Source organism: Drosophila sulfurigaster, unplaced genomic scaffold (assembly GCF_023558435.1).
Source record: "Drosophila sulfurigaster albostrigata strain 15112-1811.04 unplaced genomic scaffold, ASM2355843v2 ctg90_pilon, whole genome shotgun sequence".
NCBI classification, from domain to species: Eukaryota; Metazoa; Arthropoda; class Insecta; order Diptera; family Drosophilidae; genus Drosophila; species Drosophila sulfurigaster.
The window spans coordinates 60-21,109 of NW_026909739.1; the positions used below are offsets into that span (position 1 = coordinate 60).

Here is a 21,050-nt window from a genome sequence, read left to right on the forward strand (position 1 = left end):
GCTGAGTTGTAAGTATAATATAAATTGTACAACCTTCGAAATGATTTTCATACTTCATTTAATCTTAGGAATAAATTTATCCAAGCAGCAAATGCCAAAAGGATTCGAGATAAATAAGAGAGTCTGTTTCAGTTTTTGTAACTGATTTTCTCCTTTTAGTTTAGCTATCAATTTACTCTGGATTGGAGTTGATTAAAGAAGCGACAGTTTAAGTTTTTGTACCTAAATATTACGTTTTTGTACCTATATTACGTATACGCATGTTGAGACACAGCTGAGTTGTAAGTATAAATTGTAAAACCTTCGAAATGATTTTTTACACTTCATTTCATTTTAGGAATAATTTTACCCAAGCAGCAAATGTTAAATGGATTCAAGGCGAAGGAGAGAAACTGTTTCAGTTTTGAAAACTGATTTTTCCATTTATTTTGGCTATTAATTACCCCTGGCAGCAAGCGTCAAATGGATTCGAGGCAAACAAGAGAGATGCTCAATTTATCGGTACTTTTCGTTCAGTTTCAGTGAAACACACACGCAACTTGGAAATTAGTTCAGATGATTCGAGAAGGAATTAATACATAACACAAAAAAAACACACACAAAACATAAACCGTAAAAACGATTTTCCAAACGCTTTTGCATTGCATTTGAGAGTTGTGGAGTAACCTTTTTATTCAATCGAGAGTTCCCGATTAACGTTTTTACTCAATTCTAGACAACACACTTTACACACACACAATGTCTGGTCGAGGACGTCGTCAACAAGTGGAACCAGCGCGTAATCAATACGGTGCCTGGGATGATCCACGCGTCTCGTTGTTTGCCACTGTGCCGCAGGAGCCGCTCGACGATATGTTGGGACGCATGAAGCGCTTGCCGGAAACAAAGCGAAAACGTGACATGGAAGCGCTCCATGCCTCACCTTTGCTGCTGGCGACGTCGCCTTCGACGAGTCGCCTTTATCGGGAGGTGAAATATCAGGTGCAGCAAATAGCCGATGATCGGAATCGGAACTATCATCCGATACAGGAGCGAGAGCATCAATCGGCCATGATTGCCCAAACGATGGCCGTGCAGAATCGTCGTGAGTTCGCCGAGGCGATGCGACGCCAACAGCTGAACGTGAATTCGCAGAGATTGCGTGACCTGCAGACGGAGATCGATCGGGCGAAGACAACGTTGAGTGTGGTGAAGCGACGCCACGAGAACGTCAAGACAATGGGCAACGAGCGGGAGCGCAAAGAAGCCCAAGCGGCACAGGAGAAGCTCCAGAAGGGAAGCTGGCCGAGCAGCAAGCTGTGCAGCGAAAGGCACGTGATTACAGTCAACAGCTGGTGCAACAGATAGCAAAATAAGATCAGAACGGGAGGAGAAACAGTTTACGGAACGTGAGGAGGCAGACAGAAGCGTCAGAAAGATGTCTTGGCATATGCCGCGGATCTGCGGCAGGAACTTGAATGGCGTCACGTAAAGCGCATCGAACTGAGGCGCATGCTCGATGAGTACTCGACGTTGAATCGCAATTTACGCGACAAGAAACCCGCAGAAGCCCACAAACTGGATGTGATTGTGCTGGAGGCCATGGGGCCGGTGACTGCCAGCTTTTGCGTCAAGAGATGCAGCGTCGTGCCGATAGCATTGAGCGGCGTCGCCTGATTAGCGACGATCTGGGACAGCAGCTGAACGAGAAGCACAACCAACAGGTTGCCCATGACAATATGATTGCCGACATACTTGTGTGCGAGCGAAAGGCACGAGAAGAAGCGTGCCCATCAGGAGGTACAGGAGCGTCACGAACGGAAGCAACAAGTTGCCATTGATCTGATCAATCAGTGCAAGGAGCATCGTTTATATGCCGATAAGGATGCCAAACTCGGCCAAATCACACGCGACGCGACCAGTTTCATGGAGCGACAGTATCAACAGGCTGCCGATCGAGAGGCTGCCAGTCGTGCCATCAATAAAGCCAGCTACGATGCCATTGCCACCGATATGGTATCCAATATGCGTCTGCGTGCCGCCGCTGTTGAGGAGGAGCGCATGATCATGAAGGCGCTGCAGGACATGGAGCTGGAGCTGGAGGGACGTGTCGATGAGGAGCGAATGCGTGTGCTACACGCCCAGGCCAGGGACATCATCGAAGAGGTGCGTCCCTGCAAGTTGTCGCATGCGGAGCGTCAGACATTTGGGTTGCCCGCTTGCAGCTTGCATGACGATGACAAGCACAACACTCACACGACTTAAGCGATCATTACCATTAATTTACCATTTGTTGATTCATCTAATTCCGTGCAGACTAGACGTCTGCATGAGTGGCAAAAAAATCACATTCAAATGCACAATGCTCAAAATGAGTTGAGTGAATTTGAAAGCAAAGCCAAACTGAAGTGAATGAGTTGACTACGCTTCTCAGTAATTAAATTTCTTGCGTTTGAGAATGTGCGTTCCGAAGCCGCGCTGCTTGCTGGAATGCAAAATATTTTGCAGCTTGTCTTGTGCAATAGCGGAAAAAAATCCTTGTTCATATGCCACCAAGCTAAAGCATTGAAGTCAATTGTGTATGCAACATCGAGATTGCAATATCGAGCAATCTCTTGTTCCACCATGTCTAGTATTGTCTCACATTGGGGGACCTCTAAGTAATCTGCAAATTCATCGTTTACCAACTGGGGTTCTATATTGTTAATTTCGTAATTGTTTTGGAGAAAGTGATTCATAATAATTTTGCAATCATTAATTATGATCTCTCTCTCAGTCGGTGTGAATTGAATAAGTTTGTTTGTTAAAGGAAAAAGGAACAAGGCTATTTTGTGGTATTTTGTCAAATTTGGAGTTATAGTTGTTAAAATTTGGCTATTCAGTTCGAATTTAAGGCTTTTTATTATGTCATAGTAATCAATCTGGCAGGCTTTCTTTAGTTTATTTAAATTTGGCAAAATTAGATGAATTCTTGGGCGTTTAGAAGCTTCAAGTTTTTCTTGACACATTCTCAAAAGCTTCCAGCAATCGTACAATTGGACCTAAATGATTAATGTTAATACCCTCACCTCTGCAGACCTGATTTTTTTCTTTTAAAATATCTGTTACCTCTACCCAATCGACTTCAATTGACTTTAGCAAGTAGTAGACGGTATTCCACCGAGTTGGACAAAAGCTCTTCAAAGACACGATGAATTATTTCCAGACTTTTTAAAATATTTCACCAGCTTACTGCAACTTGAGACAATATTTTCCATCTCAGGAATAGCATTAATAGCTTTTTCCACAGCGTTGTTAAGCAAGTGATTGCAAGTGATTGATGCAATTAATTTTCTCCGAGTCCGAAAAGGCTTTTATCATGTTCGACCCACGATCAGTTACAACCACGGGTTTGTCAAGTTCGAGGTCACATCCAAGATCCTTCAAGATTGCTTCTATTTTTGTCCGTATATTGACACCTTGACAAAGAATAAATTTTAATTTTACTTGTACACATAAAGTTTGGGTTAATATACCTGTGCTGGGCGAGCCCTTCATTGACTTCATGGCCATAAGGCGATCGACCAAAACTCCCTCCCTTATGTAATGGACAGTGCACGACAAATATGAAGTTTTTAAATAGTTGTCGGTCCATATGTCACTGGTTATAGCATACCCAAAGGCTTTGTATTTTTCAATTTCGTTTTTATTGGGCCAAAGTGGGAGGAATATATTGTTGATATGTTTCGGGAAACGGTTGATGGATGTGGTAACAGCTTATCAACGTCGACATTTGCACCATATGTTGCTCCAACATTAATTAAAAACGATGCAAACTTTTTAATGCCAGAGTCGTCAATAATTTTAAGTGGGCGGCAGTTCTTAAATACCCATTCTGTTACAACAGATATGCCCTCGTCTTTCGTTGCTTTGTTTACATCTATTAGAGCAGCGTCACGGAATTTACTGGCATTAACGACATAACATTTGTGTTTGACCAGGTTAGAAGTGGTTCCTGCAAACTTCAAAACAGTATAGCACGTCTTACAAGCTACAAGATCGACAAATTCTTCTCCATTTTGGTTTTATTTTTTAGAAAAATTGCCAAACTTCGCTTCTGCCTCTCTTTTCAATTAAGGTGTACATCCCACTTTTAAGCTTCTCTTTGACATCCACCGATCTTTGCACAACCTATGTATATATTTCAAACAAATTGAATTACCTCTGAAAAATATAACACAGAAAACACTAATGGACAGGTCACAAATACACTGGTTAATATAAAACGCATGTTTATATCTTAGCACGAAGAAAACAAAGAAACAACTTGTTATAAATACATATAAATTAAAACAACAACATTAAACTAAAAAGTGGACTACAAATACATAAAAGATTCGCTTGCTTCTTGTATTAATAGAGTGTCCATAAATGCGTCTTTGAACTGCAGGCCTCAGAAAAAGAATGGACCGAATTTGCACGCAACAACTCGAATTACTCGAATATACTACGCAGTGCCAAATTTGTCATTTCCCTTTTCGCTTCATTCGTTCTCTTTCATTTCGTTCAACGTCGCAAGCTATGAAGCAAAACGCGAACTCATACTGATACAATGTCGATTCATTTCTTGCATTCCACTCATTCCATTCAATTCCATTCGAATGTATTCAATGAGACGTATGTTGTGAGTGGTCTCATGCAGATGTCTAGTGCAGACTCAACAAAAATATATTTGGACGTGTTTTGTATTTGTTTTTGTTTTTTATTTCTTCAATTCACTTCAATAATATAATTAAATTTATTGATCGTATACATACATAATTCATAATTTGTCTAACATCTATGTACATACATACACAATAGTTTAGTCACAGCTTGCTCTGCAGCTCTTCTGGCTACTTTTACCACCAACAAACATACATGAAAAAACAAATATTCCAGAAATGTATCTTAGCAAATTTTTGTTAACTTGGACTCGACTCTGGCAACTTACTGATTAATAAATGCATTTGCCTCCGGTACATTTCCTAAATTATTTTTGTTTTGTGTGTGCGTTGTTTTTTTTTTTTGTAATTTTTCTTTTTATTGTTTTAAATTTTTTTTTGTTGTTTTTGATTTTTAGATCTGCTCTTGCTTGGGCAGTTCCTGAACTTAAGACTTTGGTTAGCAATTAAATTATTTTTAGGTTTTCTTTAAAAAAATTTTGTTGTTTTTTCAATATTTGTCGTTTTGCTAATTGGAAGTAAAAGCGTGCAAAAGTTATTCATAAATTTTATGAAATCCACGTCTCTGATCTGATTTGAATTGAATTAAGAAAATTTCTCATAAATCAAAAACGAAACGAAACAGTAAAAAAAGTGATAATAAAAAAAAATAAACATCGAATATAAATAAATAGAAATTAGATTGATATATGATATATCGTATATCGTATATCGTATATAGATAGGTAAATGTATATAGTAACTATATAGCATGGGTGCAAAGCCCGGCCCTTAACTTATAGCTAATTAGGTAAGCAGCTCTATACATAAATATATATAGCTTTTAGTATATGTGTGTTTTACGTATAGTTCGAATGTTGTGCAAACATTCAATTAAACGCAACAAACAAAAATTCGAGCACATTTTTCAACCCAGAAACTCTCTCTCTTCTGACTTCCAAAATTCCTTTCTTCTCTAAAAACTATAACCTACTAACACAAGTGCGGCACAAGTTGGATGCTTAGTCAATGACCACCGACCAGGGATGATCCACTTTGCCGTACTGAATGTCGGTCAACGTTTCGCGAATCAGTTCATGCACCGGCTTCTCCTGCTCCATGGTGGGAATATACAGATCCTGGCCCAAATAGTTGATGCGATTGATGGGACTAACCACACAGGCGGTGCCAGTGCCGAACAGCTCCAATAACTGCAAGAAATGTGAACGGAAATTAGTTTCACGTGAGATAATCAAGTGCGTTACGCGTCCTTGGTTGAGCAGCTCGGAGACCATGGGCATGGTGAAGGTGGCTTCGCGTACCTTGAATTTGCCCCACTGGCGAGTCATGTCCAGAATGGAGTCGCGAGTGATGCCCGGAAGAATGAGACCATTCAGCGGTGGTGTAATCAGTTCTTGTTCTGTAAATTAAGCAGAAGTGAGTAAAAATGTTGAAAAGTAGCGAGTTAAGCAAGATGTTACCTCCTTGATCGTTGACGTAGAACATGAATATGTTCATGGTGCCCACTTCGGTGAGCTGGTGATCCTCGCCATAAAGCCAGAGCACCTGTTGCAGGCCACGAGCAGCGGCCTCCATTTGGCGGAAGATGCGGATTATGCCATCGACACCGCGATAAGCTTTCATGCCCTCAAACAGCTGCAACGACAGGCAACAACAGTTTCAGTCTCGATAAGGAACAGCACTAATCAGATCAGATCATATGATGATGAAGCGAATAATGATGCGAATGATGATGACGAGCATGATCCAATTGATCATTGATGATAGGCACGTGTGGCTTCTACTGACGCACTGACGCACTCACCTCGACGGCATAGTGAAGCACTTTGGCAGCCGGATGCATGACCAGGTTCTCGAGGGGCGTAATCTCTGGTTTCTGCCATCCGCCCAAGCTCTTGTGATAGTAGATCTTGAGCATGTGATCCGTGAACAGTTTGCCAAAGCCAAGTTCCAGGACCAGGCGTTTAACGACATCATCAGCTAGCAGCGCAAACATTACTACGTCTGTCGCTGCGCTGCCCGAAAAACAGAACAAAAACAATGAACTTATTAAGCCGGCTGTGCAGACTGGTATGGATCGCTACATTCAAATTAAAAGGAAGATGAGCCCTCTAAATTCTCAACGCAAAATAACCCGTGGCAATGCTAGCCTAGCTGCAATAGAAACGGACATGAACTCGAACCGATTCAAAATCTTGGCAGACGCCTATGAGGATGAGGCGGCCGAATCTACTGAAGTCGAGAAAAGGAAGCCAAAGCCTCCGCCTATTTATATACGAGAAAAAAGTTCCAATGTTCTCGTCAACAAAATTATTGAGCTTATTGGCAAGGATAACTTCCACATAATAAGGGCAACATTCACGAAACAAAAGTTCAAATGAAGTCTGAAGACAATTACAGAGTATTATCGAAATATCTTACCGATAATAAAAGAACTTTTACACGTATCAGCTTAAAAGCAGCAAGGGCTTGCAAGTCGTACTTAAGGGTATAGAATCTGAAGTAACGCCTGCAGAGATAACAAAGGCACTACAAGAGAAAGGATTTAGCGCAAAGACAGTCTTCAATATCCTTAACAGGGATAGAAAGCCGCAGCCACTCTTTAAGGTTGAGCTCGAGCCAGAAAATAGGCCCCTGAAGAAATACGAAGTGCACCCTATATATAATCTTCAGTTCCTGCTGCACTGCCGAATTACAGTCGAGGAACCGCACAAACGCAATGGTCCGGTACAATGTGCGAACTGCCAAGAATATGGTCATACAAGGTCTTACTGTAAGCTGCGCCCGGTGTGTGTAGTTTGTGGAGAGCTTCATGACTCCGCACACTGCCCAGCGAGCAAAGATGACAGCAACTCGAAAAGTGCGGCAACTGCGGTGGCAATCACACTGCTAACTATAGAAGTTGCCCAGTTTATAAGGATCTGAAAAGCCGTATCCACCAGAAAGGAATTACCGCCCGCATCCAAAATAAAACATTGCAAGTCTCCAGATCAAACCCTGAAGTCTTCTTCTCGACTGCAGCCAGATTCTCACTAGGACCTATTAACTCTGAAAAAGTGTGACATACGCAAGCGCTTTAAAATCAGGACCGGCTATCCCTGCACCAAAATTTCATTTCTGCAATCAGCATACCAAGAACCGAACATGGCTCAGCAGCATCAATCGCCGGAGCAGTCAAATAGCCACTTCGAAGCTATGATATGCAGCTTACAACAAAGCCTAACAGAATTTATGTCATTTATGCGCACAACTATGCAAGATTTAATGCGAAACCAAAATCTTTTGATTCAAATGCTGGTTACACAACAATCCAAATAATGACTCCCTACGGATCTCTACGTGGAACGCTAACGGCGTTTCGCAGCATAAACTTGAGTTAGCTCAATTCCTATTCGACAATCAAATTGACGTAATGCTGCTTTCAGAAACACACCTTACAAACAAATACAATTTTCAACTACGAGGATATACTTTCTACGGAACAAATCATCCAGACGGTAAAGCACATGGTGGGACTGGAATTCTAATCAGAAGCCGTATTAATCACTACTATCAAAACAAATTTGCTAAAACTACCTACAGGCCACATCTATAAATATAAAACTAAATACTGGCAACCAACTTACACTAGCCGCCGTATACTGCCCCCCGCGCTTCACTATAGCTGAAGATGAGTTTATGCAGTTTTTCAACTCACTAGGAGACCACCTCATAGCAGCAGGAGACTACAATGCCAAGCACACACACTGGGGATCTCGTCTCGTGACTCCAAAAGGAAAGCAGCTCTACAATGCCATTATCAACGCCAAGAACAATCTCGACTATGTTTCCCTGGCACACCAACATACTGGCCGGCAGACCCAAAAACTGCCCGATTTAATAGACTTTGCGATCACCAAAACATTCCAAAAATCTGATAAGCGCCGAATGCCTTTCGGATCTTTCATCTGATCACTCGCCAATACTGTTTTTCTACTCCGGCATCCAGGAACTTTGGAACAATCACTAAAATTGACCTCACAGAAAACCAATTGGATTAAGTACAGAAAGTATATTAGCTCACACATTGAGCTAAGTCCCCATCTCAACAATGAAGCCGACGTAGACAGCTTTGTTAATTCACTGGAGTCTGTACTTGTCTCTGCAGCCCAAGCTTCAACACCTCAAACCATAAATACACAAAGCAATCGAAAGAAGACAAATCTACAAATCGAGCAGCTCGTCCTCGAAAAGCGACGCTTACGTCGAGAGTGGCAATTCCGCAGATCGCCATCTGCTAAGCAACGTTTAAGACATGCCTCTCGTGAACTTACTAAAGCTCTACAGCAAGAAGAAGCATATGTCCAACGCCACTACATAGAGCAATTGTGTACTTCTAGTACGAAAAACTCACTATGGAGAGCTCACCCTACTCTGAGCTCACCGAAAGAAGCCGTGATGCCTATAAGAAATCCCACAGGAGGCTGGGCGCGTAGCGATGCAGACAGAGCCAGCACGTTTGCCAACCACCTTAAAAATGTATTTCAACCAAATCCTGCCACGAGTGCGTTTACTCTGCCGACTTTCCCAAACGAGCCTCAGCTTCAACATGAGCCAATTGAATTTCGCCCAAATGAAATCGTTAGCATCATCAAAAATCAACTGAATCCTAAAAATCCCCGGGCTGCGACCTCATAACTCCCAAAATGATCATCGAGCTCCCATATTGCGCCGTTTGCACTATCACCCAGCTTTTCAATACCATCGCAAAACTTGGCTACTATCCAGTGAGATGGAAAAAGTCAATTATAATAATGATAGCAAAACCGGGAAAAGACCACACAGTCCCCACGTCGTATAGACCTATAAGCCTACTTTCATGCTTATCTAAACTCTTTGAAAAATGCGTTTTGATTCGGATAAACACATACCTAAGACTCCAGGAAGGAATCCCGTCACATCAATTTGGGTTTCGTGAAAAGCACGGAACAATTGAGCAGGTCAACCGGATAACATCAGAAATTCGGAACGCGTTCGAAAAACGAGAGTACTGTACTGCCGTATTTTTAGATGTCTCTCAAGCATTTGATAGAGTCTGGCTAGAAGGTCTAATGTACAAGATCAAGACAATGCTCCCCAGCAACACCCATAAGCTTTTAGATTCTTACCTTTACGACCGAAAATTTGTTGTGAGATGCAACACTGCTATATCTGATGATTTCACTGTTGGAGGTGGAGTTCCTCAAGGTAGTGTGCTAGGGCCAACACTATACGTCCTCTACACAGCAGACCTCCCGACAAGCACACGAATAACAACATCTACGTTTGCTGATGATACAGCTATTCTTAGCCGCTCAAAATGCCCGAGGCAAGCAACTGCGCAGCTAGCTCTTCACATGGTCGATGTTGAAAAATGGCTATCAGATTGGCGAATTAGAGTGAACGAACAAAAATGCAATCACGTTACATTCACCCTGAACAGGCAAAACTGTCCGCCGCTAACGTTAAACAACACTCTACTCCCGCAAGCAGACGAAGTGACATATCTAGGAGTACACCTCGACAGAAGACTCACATGGCGCCGGCACATTGAAGCCAAAAGAACACATCTAAAGCTAAAAGCCAGCAGCCTTCATTGGCTTATCAACGCTCGGTCTCCCCTTAGCCTTGAATATAAAGTCCTGCTGTATAACTCGGTACTAAAACCTATATGGATGTACGGCTCCCAGTTATGGGGGAATGCCAGCAATAGTAATATTGACATAGTCCAGCGAGCTCAGTCAAAGATCTTGAGAACCATCACCGGGGCACCGTGGTACGTTCGCAACGAAAACATACAACGCGACTTAAACATCCTACCAGTCAAAGAAGTGATCGCAGAACAGAAGGAAAAGTACTTTACCAAGCTACTGTTGCACCTAACCACCTGGCGAGAGGTCTAACAAGGTTGAGCAACCAATCACGTCTTCGTCGTAATGACTTACCTACCCAGCGACCGACTTGAGGGACGCGCAACCAGAATGCAGTTTTAACACACTGTTAGCTAAATTTTAATGTTAAGATTCGTAAACTTATTGTTAGTCTCAAAATTTTGGAGAAGATTCAATAAATAAAAGCAAAGTCCTCAAAAAGTTCCAGGACCGTCCCATGTTTTACTCTAGTATGTTCTAGCGTTGCCACTCAACTAACGTCACCATTTGATTGTCATTTCCACTTGGCGTTACCACTAAGGGAACGAGCTAGAAACAAAAACATTTATTTTAATTTTTTGTATATTAATGTTCACTTTTTTTTGGGGAGAATGGGGGAAAGCATACAGGTCAAAGTGTCTGATTGCATTCAACTTGGTGAATGCCAGCATGATTCCTGTCACTGCTCTCTTCAAGCCGACGCACTACCTCCACGTGGTTCTCCCTGGATTGTCACTCGACAGCTGTTGAGTGGCAAACTAAAGCGCGCGACGAGAGTCCTAACTCTACAAACTAGGTTTTGGCGTAGGACTTGGAATCCACCCATGTAAAACAAAATTTCAGTGAAGGAAGCAAGAGAAGCCTCGGAAAGGAACCGATCTAACGTTGACGACCATAGCAAGCGTAAAAGGACAATGATTTGAGAGTATGCACCTGGAACGTACGAACATTGTACAGACCTGGTGCTGCTCAACAACTAGCAGATACCCTCAACAAATGCAGGGCTGACATCACTGCTATCCAGGAGATGCGATGGATAGGACAAGGCTGCATAAAGAAGAAGAACTGTGACATATACTACAGCTGCCACCCAGAACGGCATGAATTTGGTTGTGGTTTCGTCGTAGGTGCCAGGCTGCGGCGCCGAGTCTCTCACTTTCGGCCAACAAACGAGAGAATTGCAACGATCCGAATTACTGCCAAATTCTTTAACATCAGCTTGATATGCGCACATGCCCCAACGGAGGAAAAGGACGATCCCACCAAGGACGCTTTCTATTCGAGCTCGACCGAGCTTATGGCCGCTGTCCTTCCCATGACATTAAAATTCTCCTCGGGATTTTAATGCCAAGGTATGACGAGAAGACATCTTTGGTGCCACCGTCGGGCGATTTAGTCTACATGAGACCACCTCAAGCAATGGTCTCAGATTAATAGGCTTTGCAGCTGCGCATAATATGGTAGTTCGTAGTACCGGATTCCGTCATTTGGACATCCATAACGCATCTTGGCTCTCGCGATCGACTGACCAGAAATCAGATCGATCACGTTGTGATCGATGCAAGGCATGCATCTAACATACTCGACGTGCGATCCTGTCGGGGTCCCAACATCGACTCCGACCATTATCTTGTTGCAGCTAAGATTCGCACACGGCTATGTGTGGCGAAGATTGCACGTCGAAGTGCGTTAAGAAGGCTGGACATCGGAAAGCTGCAATCACAACAGGCGAAGAATGCATTCTCCACTCACGTCTCGGGGCTATTAAGCCGAGCACCTTCAATACCTGAAGACATAAGCGATATGTGGGCGCTCATATCTCACTCTCTGCGAGCTTCGGCAGAAGAAGTGCTTGGATTCCAGCGTCCTCTAACAAGGAATCCATGGTACGATCAGGAGTGTCATGACGCAACAGCTGCAAAGGACGCCGCCTACAAAAGAACACTGCAGGCTGGGGCGACACGAGCTATTGTGGATGTCTACAGGTCGAGAAGAAGAGACGAAAAACGCCTTTTCAGACGCAAGAAGAAGAGCAGGAAAGGCGAGAGTGTGAGAGCATAGAGAGCAGCAGATGCAGAAATGAAGCACGTAACTTCTACCAGAGGGTCAAGCGTCTGACCCAAGGATTTAAGGCTGGTGCAGTGGCGTGCAGGGACGATGATGGAAATCTTGTCACAGAAGCAGAGGTCGTGCTGAAGTTATGGAGGGATCACTTCTCGAGTCTGTTATCTGGCTCAAAAACAGACTCTGAAGACTATGATCCACGAACCCCAATCTATGGCACTGATATTGAAGTGCCAATCCCAAGTCATATCGAAGTCAAGGATGCAATCCAACGGCTTAAAAACAACAAGTCTGCAGGTGCTGACGGCCTGCCGGCAGAATTGTTTAAGGCAGCTGGTGATATGTTGGTAGGGAGCATGCACCAACTAATCAGTAAGATATGGCTCACGGAGAGCATGCCCGAAGATTGGAACCTCAGCATGATCTGTCTCATCCTGAAGAAGGGTGATGCCACGTTGCGCACCAACTACCGCGGAATAAGTCTTCTTCCAGTTGCATACAAGGTCCTAACGAGCGTATTGTGTGAAAGACTGAAACCCCATGCTGAAGCACTGATTGGACCTTATCAGTGCGGGTTCAGGCCTGGCAAGTCCACCGTTGGCCAGATTTTCACCTTGCGCCAAATCCTGGAGAAGTCTTACGAAAACCAGATCGACACGTACCATATCTTCGTCGACTACAAAGCCGCATTTGATAGCCCCCGGCGAGATCGCCTATATGCCGCCATGTCTGAGCTTGGTATACCAGCAAAGTTGACTAGACTTTGCAGAATGACATTGAGCAACACCATCAGCTCTGTCAAGGTAGGATGTGGCCAATCCGAAACCTTTACTACCAAGTGTGGCCTCAGACAAGGTGACTCGCTGTCTTGTATACTCTTCAATATTTTAATGGAGAGTATTATAAGAAAGGCTGGTGTGCATCGGACGGGCACGATATTAACCAACAGATGTGTCCAGCTCCTTGGTTACGCTGATGATATTGATATCATTGGCCGCACCAAGCGTGATGTCACAGGAGCCTTCGGGGATATTGAAAAGGAATCAGCGAAAGTAGGACTAGCGGTGAATATGGAGAAAACAAAGTTTATGGTGTGCTCTAGCAGAGAATCGCGGCGTCTTGATTCTCAGCTGACTGCAGAAAACTATAGCTTTGGGTCCGTCAAGGAGTTTATTTACCTAGGCACTGCTATAACCAGTACAAATGATGTCAGTCTGGAGATTAAGCGGAGAATAACACTTGCCAACAGGTGCTACTTTGGGCTCAGTAGGCAGTTCAATAGTAGAGCTCTCTCTCGACGCACAAAACCACACTCTACAAGACGCTCATTCTTCCAGTACTCCTATAGTCAGACGCAGCTGCTCTTGGAGTGTTCGAGAGGAAAATTCTCCGTAAAATCTTTGGTCCAATCTGCTTGGATGATGTTTATCGCATCAGATATAACCATGAGCTGTACGGTGATGTTGACGTGGCCAGTCGAGTGGCTGGGCCACGTTGCCCGTATGGATGAAGACGCTCCGGCTCGTAAGGTGTTTGATGCGGTGATTGTTGGGACACGAAGGAGAGGACGACCCCGAACGCGTTGGCAAGACCAGGTGATGGAAACCCCGTCCACACTTGGTGTTACCAACTGCCGAAGGCGCGCTCAGGACAGGGACGCGTGGAGGCACATTACGCTTCAGGCTGAGACCCGATAAAAGGGTTGTCATGGCCATATAATAATAATAATAATAATGTTCACTTCAGTATATTTATACAAAGCGTTGCCTCTAAGTTGTAATATAACATTGCTCACTGTTAAAGTTTGCCCGCCAATGTAAAAATCTCAAATAATTCCTAGAGGTTGCGAAAATTGTAATATAAAAAGGAAATAATAAAATAAACCTTCAGTCTGTGTGCTGGAGGGAAAGTGATACTATTAAAACCCATTATAAAATTGGAATTAACTCCTTTGCATGAAACTTAACAAACTCAACTCGAACACTTAAAACCAGTGAAGTTTGTAAACAACATTTCAAATGTTTGTTCATTTTAAGTTGATACATGTATGAATTGTGTAATTTGAGTTTATATTGTTACACTGGAATTGAAAAAATTAATTTGAATTGCATAAGAAATGGAAATGAATCCTTTATGTATTTATGTTATATCTAATGTTGAAGTTATAAGTTGAGATATATGTAGGCGTTTAAGAAGAGAAAAACGGGAATCCCCTGATCATAAACAAAACAACTGTCAATCTACTTGTAGTTTGAAACTAGAGATGTGCTATACACAATATTTTTAAAAAAAGGTCGATGTCGTGTCGATAATGAATGATGAAATATTTACCGACGAGAATAAGATGTCAAAAATGTAAAAATCCCCGCATTTTCCTCACATAATGCCAATCCCCAATAAATCCCCAATCAACTTAAAATTCCCCGCACTTTGGGGAATTCCCCACAAATTAGCAACGCTGGGTCCCATGTTTCACTCTAGTATGTTCTAGCGTTGCCACTCAACTAACGTCACCATTTGATTGTCATTTCCACTTGGCGTTACCACTAAGGGAACGAGCTAGAAACAAAAAATTTATTTTAATTTTTGTATATTAATGTTCACTTCAGTATATTTATACAAAGCGTTGCCACTAAGTTGTAATATAACATTGCTCACTGTTAAAGTTTGCCCGCCAATGTAAAAAAACTCAAATAATTCCTAGAGGTTGCAAAAATTGTAATATAAAAAGGAAATAATAAAATAAACCTTCAGTCTGTGTGCTGGAGGGAAAGTGATACTATTAAAACCCATTATAAAATTGGAATTAACTCCTTTGCATGAAACTTAACAAACTCAACTCGAACACTTAAAAGTGAACAAACATTTGAAATGTTGTTTACAAACTTCACTGGTTTTAAGTTGATACATGTATGAATTGTGTAATTTGAGTTTATATTGTTACACTGGAATTGAAAGAAATTAATTTGAATTGCATAAGAAATGGAAATGAATCCTTTATGTATTTATATTATATCTAATGTTGAAGTTATAAGTTGAGATATATGTAGGCGTTTAAGAAAGAGAAAAACGGGAATCCCCTGATCATAAACAAAACAACTGTCAATCTACTTGTAGTTTGAAACTAGAGATACACAATATTTTTAAAAAGGTCGATGTCGTGTCGATAATGAATGATGAAATATTTACCGACGAGAATAAGATGTCAAAAAATGTAAAAATCCCCGCATTTTCCTCACATAATGCCAATCCCCAATAAATCCCCAATCAACTTAAAATTCCCCGCACTTTGGGAATTCCCACAAATTAGCAACGCTGGGTCCCATGTTTCACTCTAGTATGTTCTAGCGTTGCCACTCAACTAACGTCACCATTTGATTGTCATTTCCACTTGGCGTTACCACTAAGGGAACGAGCTAGAAACAAAAAATTTATTTTAATTTTTGTATATTAATGTTCACTTCAGTATATTTATACAAAGCGTTGCCACTAAGTTGTAATATAACATTGCTCACTGTTAAAGTTTGCCCGCCAATGTAAAAAACTCAAATAATTCCTAGAGGTTGCAATATAAAAAGGAAATAATAAAATAAACCTTCAGTCTGTGTGCTGGAGGGAAAGTGATACTATTAAAACCCATTATAAAATTGGAATTAACTCCTTTGCATGAAACTTAACAAACTCAACTCGAACACTTAAAACCATTGAAGTTTGTAAACAACATTTCAAATGTTTGTTCACTTTTAAGTTGATACATGTATGAATTGTGTAATTTGAGTTTATATTGTTACACTGGAATTGAAAGAAATTAATTTGAATTGCATAAGAAATGGAAATGAATCCTTTATGTATTTATGTTATATCTAATGTTGAAGTTATAAGTTGAGATATATGTAGGCGTTTAAGAAAGAGAAAAACGGGAATCCCCTGATCATAAACAAAACAACTGTCAATCTACTTGTAGTTTGAAACTAGAGATGTGCTATACATAATATTTTTGAAAAAGGTCGATGTCGTGTCGATAATGAATGATGAAATATTTACCGACGAGAATAAGATGTCAAAAAATGTAAAAATCCCCGCATTTTCCCCACATAATGCCAATCCCCAATAAATCCCCAATCAACTTAAAATTCCCCGCACTTTGGGGAATTCCCCACAAATTAGCAACGCTGGGTCCCATGTTTCACTCTAGTATGTTCTAGCGTTGCCACTCAACTAACGTCACCATTTGATTGTCATTTCCACTTGGCGTTACCACTAAGGGAACGAGCTAGAAACAAAAACATTTATTTTAATTTTTTGTATATTAATGTTCACTTCAGTATATTTATACAAAGCGTTGCCACTAAGTTGTAATTTAACATTGCCCACTGTTAAAGTTTGCCCGCCAATGTAAAAAACTCAAATAATTCCTAGAGGTTGCAAAAATTGTAATATAAAAAGGAAATAATAAAATAAACCTTCAGTCTGTGTGCTGGAGGGAAAGTGATACTATTAAAACCCATTATAAAATTGGAATTAACTCCTTTGCATGAAACTTAACAAACTCAACTCGAACACTTAAAACCAGTGAAGTTTGTAAACAACATTTCAAATGTTTGTTCACTTTTAAGTTGATACATGTATGAATTGTGTAATTTGAGTTTATATTGTTACACTGGAATTGAAAGAAATTAATTTGAATTGCATAAGAAATGGAAATGAATCCTTTATGTATTTATGTTATATCTAATGTTGAAGTTATAAGTTGAGATATATGTAGGCGTTTAAGAAAGAGAAAAACGGGAATCCCCTGATCATAAACAAAACAACTGTCAATCTACTTGTAGTTTGAAACTAGAGATGTGCTATACACAATATTTTTAAAAAAGGTCGATGTCGTGTCGATAATGAATGATGAAATATTTACCGACGAGAATAAGATGTCAAAAAATGTAAAAATCCCCGCATTTTCCCCACATAATGCCAATCCCCAATAAATCCCCAATCAACTTAAAATTCCCCGCACTTTGGGGAATTCCCACAAATTAGCAACGCTGGGTCCTATGTTTCACTCTAGTATGTTCTAGCGTTGCCACTCAACTAACGTCACCATTTGATTGTCATTTCCACTTGGCGTTATCACTAAGGAACGAGCTAGAAACAAAAACATTTGTTTTAATTTTTGTATATTAATGTTCACTTCAGTATATTTATACAAAGCGTTGCCACTAAGTTGTAATTTAACATTGCCCACTGTTAAAGTTTGCCCGCCAATGTAAAAACTCAAATAATTCCTAGAGGTTGCAAAAATTGTAATATAAAAAGGAAATAATAAAATAAACCTTAAGTCGGTGTGCTGGAGGGAAAGTGATACTATTAAAACCCATTATAAAATTGGAATTAACTCCTTTGCATGAAACTTAACAAACTCAACTCGAACACTTAAAACCATTGAAGTTTGTAAACAACATTTCAAATGTTTGTTCACTTTTAAGTTTATACATGTATGAATTGTGTAATTTGAGTTTATATTGTTACACTGGAATTGAAAGAAATTAATTTGAATTGCATAAGAAATGGAAATGAATCCTTCATGTATTTATGTTATATCTAATGTTGAAGTTATAAGTTGAGATATATGTAGGCGTTTAAGAAAGAGAAAACGGGAATCCCTGATCATAAACAAAACAACTGTCAATCTACTTGTAGTTTGAAACTAGAGATGTGCTATACATAATATTTTTGAAAAAGGTCGATGTCGTGTCGATAATGAATGATGAAATATTTACCGACGAGAATAAGATGTCAAAAAATGTAAAAATCCCCGCATTTTCCCCACATAATGCCAATCCCCAATAAATCCCCAATCAACTAAAAATTCCCTGCACTTTGGGGAATTCCCCACAAATTAGCAACGCTGGGTCCCATGTTTCACTCTAGTATGTTCTAGCGTTGCCACTCAACTAACGTCACCATTTGATTGTCATTTCTAGTTGGCGTTACCACTAAGGGAACGAGCTAGAAACAAAAACATTTATTTTAATTTTTGTATATTAATGTTCACTTCAGTATATTTATACAAAGCGTTGCCACTAAGTTGTAATATAACATTGCTCACTGTTAAAGTTTGCCCGCCAATGTAAAAAAACTCAAATAATTCCTAGAGGTTGCAAAAATTGTAATATAAAAAGGAAATAATAAAATAAACCTTCAGTCTGTGTGCTGGAGGGAAAGTGATACTAATAAAACCCATTATAAAATTGGAATTAACTCCTTTGCATGAAACTTAACAAACTCAACTCGAACACTTAAAACCAGTGAAGTTTGTAAACAACATTTCAAATGTTTGTTCACTTTTAAGTTGATACATGTATGAATTGTGTAATTTGAGTTTATATTGTTACACTGGAATTGAAAGAAATTAATTTGAATTGCATAAGAAATGGAAATGAATCCTTCATGTATTTATGTTATATCTAATGTTGAAGTTATAAGTTGAGATATATGTAGGCGTTTAAGAAAGAGAAAAACAGGAATCCCCTGATCATAAACAAAACAACTGTCAATCTACTTGTACTTTGAAACTAGAGATGTGCTATACATAATATTTTTGAAAAAGGTCGATGTCGTGTCGATAATGAATGATGAAATATTTACCGATGAGAATAAGATGTCAAAAATGTAAAATCTCCGCATTTTCCTCACATAATGCCAATCCCCAATCAACTTAAAATACCCGCACTTTGGGGAATTCCCCACAAATTAGCAATGGTGGGTTTCACGTGTTTCACTCTAGTATGTTCTAGCGTTGCCACTCAACTAACGTCACCATTTGATTGTCATTTCCACTTGGCGTTACCACTAAGGGAACGAGCTAGAAACAAAAACATTCAGGCATGCTCCGGTTTTCACTTTCGTTTTCGTTTTGAAAACGAAAACGACAAAATTGGTGCTCCTGTTTTCACTTTCACAAGATTTTTCGAATTCCAAAACGAAAAAATTTGTCTTGCCGAAATGAAAAGTAAATGCCTTTTTCTATATTAAATCGGATCTTATTTGCAAAAGGAAAAAAGTTGTTGACTCATTGGTTTATTGTCGTTCTTTAAGACCTCTAGAAGATCAATTAGGCTTGTAATTATTTTTAAAACGAGTAATTTCTGACCCCACCTCAAATTTGGATATCAAATTTTGCCGTCGGCAACAACAATTTTCGTTTTGGTGAGCGACCGATAAGTCCGACACTATGAGTTATCGCCTAAGCTGCCATACTTTTGATAGAATGAAAAGCAAGTTAAAAATACTTGTATAATCAAACGGATGGCGATAAATTTGATGAAGTTGGGTAAAATATGTTTTAAAAATTAATTTATTTAATTTAATTAGTTATGTGCTAAAAGTGTATAAAAAATTGTTGAAAACACCGGAATGAAATCCATTGAAAATGTGGCATCCTTTATTTGTGGAATCAGCTGATTGCCGTTCAACTGATTTTTAAAATGTGAGTAAAAAAGTTTATTTTTATAAAAACAAAAATACTAATATATTGTTTGCAGGGGAAAACACAAATCAACATTTCAGGATGAATTTATTCTTAATTTTATGCAGGCTAACGAAAATCTGGCGCGTGGATTCGCCAAAGGCGATCGTGCGGCTGCAGAAGATGTGACGTTGCCAGTCCATATTGGGTTAGCCAACCATTTATGATGGCGTTGCTAGACCCACGATTGGGCGCCAAAAATTCCTAAGAATAGTCAGCCCCGGATGTGAGAAGACGGTTGCAAATATCATTCACGACCATCTCGTGTGCAAGCATATAGCGGAGCGGGACCCTTTGAATATGTTAAATGCCACACCCTGGTCTATACCCACAACCATGGTCATAAGAAGAAACGGTTTTCTTATGATCCCAAAGATAGAACAACTCCCCTTTTACTTTATGCTCCCATGTCTTCGGAAATCAGAACAAACTTAGAATTTCATTTTTAAAGTCCAATGACTCAAATTAAACATAAGTATGTATTTATAAGCAAAAACAAAACCATTTGCTCAAAAATAATTATAATTATAACGGTATTATTATTTCCATTTTTGTTTATAAGGTAACTCTAAATCGGCAGTTGTTTTAATTCAATACAATATTTTATTATTAACTGTTACTACTCATTTACAATAAGAACTAAGAAAAATAGAATGTAAAATATAATAATTTTTTATAAACAAACAATAATTAATAAGCAAACAAAATTTTGTCAGCTATTCTTTTATGCGCGCTTTAGCAAAACCAGATTAATGAGGTTGTTATAATGTCTGAATGTACCGATATGTTTTTCTTTTAAATTTACTATTTTTCCTTTAAAATTTTTCTTTTCTTCTCAAATCATTTTTTATTATTAATATTTATTTTTATTTTATTTTATTGTAAAACTTTTTTTAATTATATTTAATATTTATTTTATTTATTGATTTTTAATATCTCAACCACTTTTTATTTAGTTTGTATCTATTATTAAATCATATTTATAATTTTTTTTAATTATTTTTCAATATTTTAATCATATTTAATAAATTGTATTTTATTTATTTTTATTTTTTAAATATTTTTACTCATATTTAATATTTATTTTATTGTATTTATTTTTAAATCATATTT

General features: G+C 39.5%; 2 protein-coding genes across 2 annotated transcripts; one reads left to right on the forward strand and one right to left on the reverse strand.

The window, feature by feature from the left end:
* Positions 1–452: 452 nt before the first annotated feature.
* On the forward strand, positions 453–1,666 carry LOC133850010 (uncharacterized). The gene is made up of 2 exons (XM_062285974.1): positions 453–1,342; positions 1,394–1,666. Exons 1-2 carry the CDS (start codon positions 739–741, stop codon positions 1,654–1,656), a joined length of 867 nt encoding a protein of 288 aa, XP_062141958.1. The 5' UTR covers positions 453–738; the 3' UTR covers positions 1,657–1,666.
* A 3,977-nt stretch (positions 1,667–5,643) lies between these two features.
* LOC133850009 (branched-chain-amino-acid aminotransferase, cytosolic-like) lies at positions 5,644–6,634 on the reverse strand. The gene is made up of 4 exons (XM_062285973.1): positions 6,487–6,634; positions 6,143–6,317; positions 5,927–6,081; positions 5,644–5,872 (listed from the first exon to the last, which is right to left on the reverse strand). The coding sequence occupies exons 1-4, from the start codon at positions 6,598–6,600 to the stop codon at positions 5,684–5,686; spliced, it is 633 nt and encodes a 210-aa protein (XP_062141957.1). The 5' UTR covers positions 6,601–6,634; the 3' UTR covers positions 5,644–5,683.
* Positions 6,635–21,050: the final 14,416 nt, after the last annotated feature.